General features: G+C 32.2%; 1 protein-coding gene across 1 annotated transcript in view; it reads right to left on the bottom strand.

Annotated features, from left to right (window-relative positions):
- LOC108737747 (sodium/potassium/calcium exchanger 4-like) overlaps positions 1-4,144 on the bottom strand; it is a 26,541-nt gene that overhangs the window by 7,428 nt on the left and 14,969 nt on the right. The window contains exon 2 of the mRNA XM_018470834.2: positions 2,343-2,564. Coding sequence (XP_018326336.1) covers positions 2,343-2,564 — 222 coding nt within the window. The remainder of the gene's footprint in view (positions 1-2,342; positions 2,565-4,144) is intronic.

Consider the following 4,144-nt stretch of genomic DNA (forward strand, 5'->3'; position numbering starts at 1 on the left):
TGAAATATTTACGACAACAACTTCGTGAATTTCATTACAAATTGTAGTAAGATTAAATAAATTTTGTAGAAAATATAAAGAAAAAATGTAGCAATTTTTATTGAATATTTATTTGCGTTTTAGTTGTAAACAAATATGTTACAATTTTGTATAATTTTTTTTAATTATTGTATAGAGATATGCTACAATGAAAAGTAATTTTTAAGAGGAATTTGCAGTACATATTCTTTAACGTTGTAGTAGAGAGACAAACAGATTGTAGGAAAAAAATTAATTACAATATTATATTAATTTTCACTATAACTTGTTTCTGTCCCTATATTCGCGACTATTTATAATGAAAAGTTCTACAATTGTAGAAGTTTGTTCTATAGTTTTCTCTGAGTGCATATTTACTAAAATGGACTAAATAACTTCCTTTATGAAGACTTTAACGGGAATTACGTTCAAGTCAAACTACGTGGACGTCATAATAATTGAAATTTGAAATTTTATTACTATTACAATTCTCGTCTTCAATACGTAATGAAGGATCAGCTTGTAAAAAAGTTTATCAGCGTTCTAAATTCTCTGACTTGCATCATAAAAAAAATTAATTTTTCTAGGTTCTCTGTTTTTAAATTTGTTGTTGTTAAAGTCGGGTTTTACATTTTTTATATCTCTGTCGAAATGTAAAATTTAAATTATAAAAAAATCATTGCAATACCTATCTACTTCTACAAACCCTACAAATTTCGGTATATTAAAAGTTTTGCTTTAAAGAAAATAATAATAATTAATAATGAAGTTGAAGTTTGTGTTGTACTTGCTGTAGTTTATTTACTAACGTAATACATTATCAAATTTAAATTGACTCGCACATCAAGAACGTCTCGGAAATTAAATTTAAGACAGGGGTGCATTTTGATTTTGTTTGAGTTACAAATTTACGTTAAATAAGGGCATTATTAGAGCGTTCTGATTAAGCATAACTTAAAGCATTTGGTAGATAATTTTAGAAAATGGTTTGCTATTTAGCTTTGGTTAATTACCAGTTCTATTTGCTAATATGAATAACAAAACTTAAGTTGAAGGATTGATACATGCTTGTCGTAAGTTGTAGCTCGCACAAGTCTGCCATTTAACTACTTACGTATTATTAATTTTCGACCCAATTACTTGGTCAATAATGAGCAGAAGTGCATATCTTTGATGTACTTAGTGATAATGTTCATTTGGGACTTCCCCATCAATAAGTAATTATGTTTGCTGGTGAAAAAGAGGTTGATAATATTGACATTTTATTTCTAACTAGCTTTTCCCCGCGGCTTCGCTTGCAGAAATTAATATTGCTACTCCATAAACCTTTTACCTCCGAATATACCCTTACAACGTTTTAATTTTATGTAATGTTGCTATCTCAGATTTCAAATACAAACGTAGCAACAACATTTCATCCTTAAGGGTTGATTTTTAAAAATTGCCAAAGCACGTATTTCAACAATTATTTACCTTCGAGTAAATTCGAGTACAAATACAATGTACCCCATGGAAACGTTACAACCTCTTTTCATTTGATTAATAATATCAAACAGCATATATACCAAGTTTCAAGTAAATTGAACCACAAATAAAGTATGTCCCAAACAAACATTCCAGCAACTTTTTACCCCCCTCCCCTTTGTAGGTTGAATTTTTTAAAATGTCGAGATAGGTCTTTCAGAAATTAAATGAGAGACCATTAAGACCAAGTTTCAAGTAAATCTGACCACAAATAATATATGTTCCATTTAAACATTGCAATTCCTTTTCACCACTCCTCCCCTCCAACAGAGATTGAATTTTTGTTATACCATTTTTAACAAATGAACGACTAGACTGATGTTTTAACTGATAAATTTTTCGTGTTGCTGTCAGTTGCGTTTTCTTATACCACGTTTTATGTCGAGTTCCACGAGGACGGGATAAAAAAGTATCCTATGTCCGTCTCTTGGTTCTATGGTACCTCCCCACCAATTTTCAGCCAAATCGGTTCAGCCGTTCTTGAGTTATAAATAGTGAAACACGATTTTCCTTTATATGTATAGATAATGGCTGTTATTTTATAGATCTTAGATAAGCACACATTATATATAAAAAGATTAAATGTTTTTCCGAAAAATCCTGCAAGACAAAAATAAAAACCCTTTTCTTTATCCTTAGAACAAGTTTAATCAATTTGATCAATGTATTTATATTCATAAATCATAAAAAATTTCAGTCATTTGAATTACAAATGAATAATAATGAGAACCAGATTATTGCTGAATTTTTGATGACCACGAAAATTCTCGAGTTATCTAAATCTGAAGTTCAGTACTTACTTCGACACAATTTTTTAACAGAAGGAACGAAAAAATCGTCACAGACAGAAGCAAGCAACATGAAGCAGTAAAAAGAACCGATGATGTGTAGTGCAATCCAACCTTGTCTTCTATCCGCCCTCGTAAACCCGTCGCTAGGAAAATCGTCTACAGCCGGTGGGATGCAACTTGCATTACTCTTCGTCGCCAGTAAATGACGACTTGTAAATGTAAGTGACTCATCTGTAACAAATTGAAACAGTATTTTAATGAATGAAATCTTACAGAAAATTGTAATAATCAACCTAAAAAATATATGGGTAACAGGGAGTAAGATTGGCGGTAACGGATGGTAGGATAATATCATCATCATAAGGTCGTCAGTCTTAACACTGGTTGGACACGAACTCCATTCATTCCTATTCTGAGCTAAACTTCGCATTTCCCTAAAACTACAACATCCAACTATTTGCGAACAGTAATCTAATCTAGGTCTACCTTTACCCCTCGTAACTCCTGTTTCTGCCTCTAATGTGTCTCCCACTAAACTTTCATGCCTGAGAAAGTGTCCTACCAACTTATCTCGCCTGTTTCTTATTGACTTCCGTAGAGTCCTCTGTTCTCCTATTCTTTCTAATACCTCTTCATTTCTAATCTTTTCTATCCACGTTATCCTCATCATTCGCCTGTAACACCACATTTCGAACGCTTCTAATCTTTTCTTTTCCGCCGCGCTCACTGTCCATGTTTCGCACCCGTACAACGCCGTGCTCCAAACATACACCTTTAACAAAGTGATTTCTTTTCATTAAAGGCGACACGACCCTGCGCTATCTTCTGCTTTATATCCCTACTAATCCTTCCGTTCTCACTTATCTGACTTCCTAGATATCTAAAATCAGTCACTTCAGCTAATTTTTCGTCTCCTATCTTTATATTCGCTCTTTACCTACTTGTTTTTTTAGTATTTTAGTTTTACTTTTATTTGTTTTCATACAGTAGTGTTTTATCAGTACCGTTTCCATTTTATTTAAGGCTATCTCTAACTCCTCCTTGATAGATGCTAACACTGCTATATCATCTGCAAATCTAAGCATACTAATTTTTTGCCCCTGTATATCTATTCCTACAGTTGTACTGTCTTTAATGATGTTGATCGCGTCTTCGATGTATAAATTAAAAAGTAGCGGTGACAGTAGGGTAATGTAGTCAGAAAAAGGTAGGAAAATTGTACAGGTCAAATAGACACCGCGTTATGTACAATAACCCTAAATAGAGTTAGATATTATTTTAAAATTGAGTTAAAGAGGAGACAAAAACAATAATAAAATTGTGTTTAAATTTACATAAATCGGTGTTGATAAATTAAACATTAATTTATTTTATTACAAGGGGTGGATAAGCGTGACGTACATAATATTGATGGGGCGGGAGAGTTGGTAAAACATGGCTGATTGTGATAGTAAGAGGAAAGGAATTTTAAATTAGTCGAAATGAGAAAGTTTATGGATTAATTACGGTAGTTTGTTTTTGTATGCTTTTTAATAAATACTAAATATAGATACGGTTACCAAGAGAATGTTTTGCGTGAAGTAGACTTTAGATATACTATTAAGTACCTGTTGAAGACAATATTTGTCCTAAAATGTATTGGGTTGTTCGGAAAGTCATTTCGTTTTTTCCCGACAGAGGATTTAATTGTATTCTTTTGCACCCAACTTCACATTTAAGCCGTATAATTTTTATATGCTTTGAGAGCTCATATAGCAAGGCTTGTGTGTGAAAAATTCCAATTAATTCTACGCAGTAGTTTTTGGTTGGTG

Source organism: Agrilus planipennis, unplaced genomic scaffold (assembly GCF_000699045.2).
Source record: "Agrilus planipennis isolate EAB-ADULT unplaced genomic scaffold, Apla_2.0 scaffold105, whole genome shotgun sequence".
In the NCBI taxonomy this organism is placed as follows: domain Eukaryota; kingdom Metazoa; phylum Arthropoda; class Insecta; order Coleoptera; family Buprestidae; genus Agrilus; species Agrilus planipennis.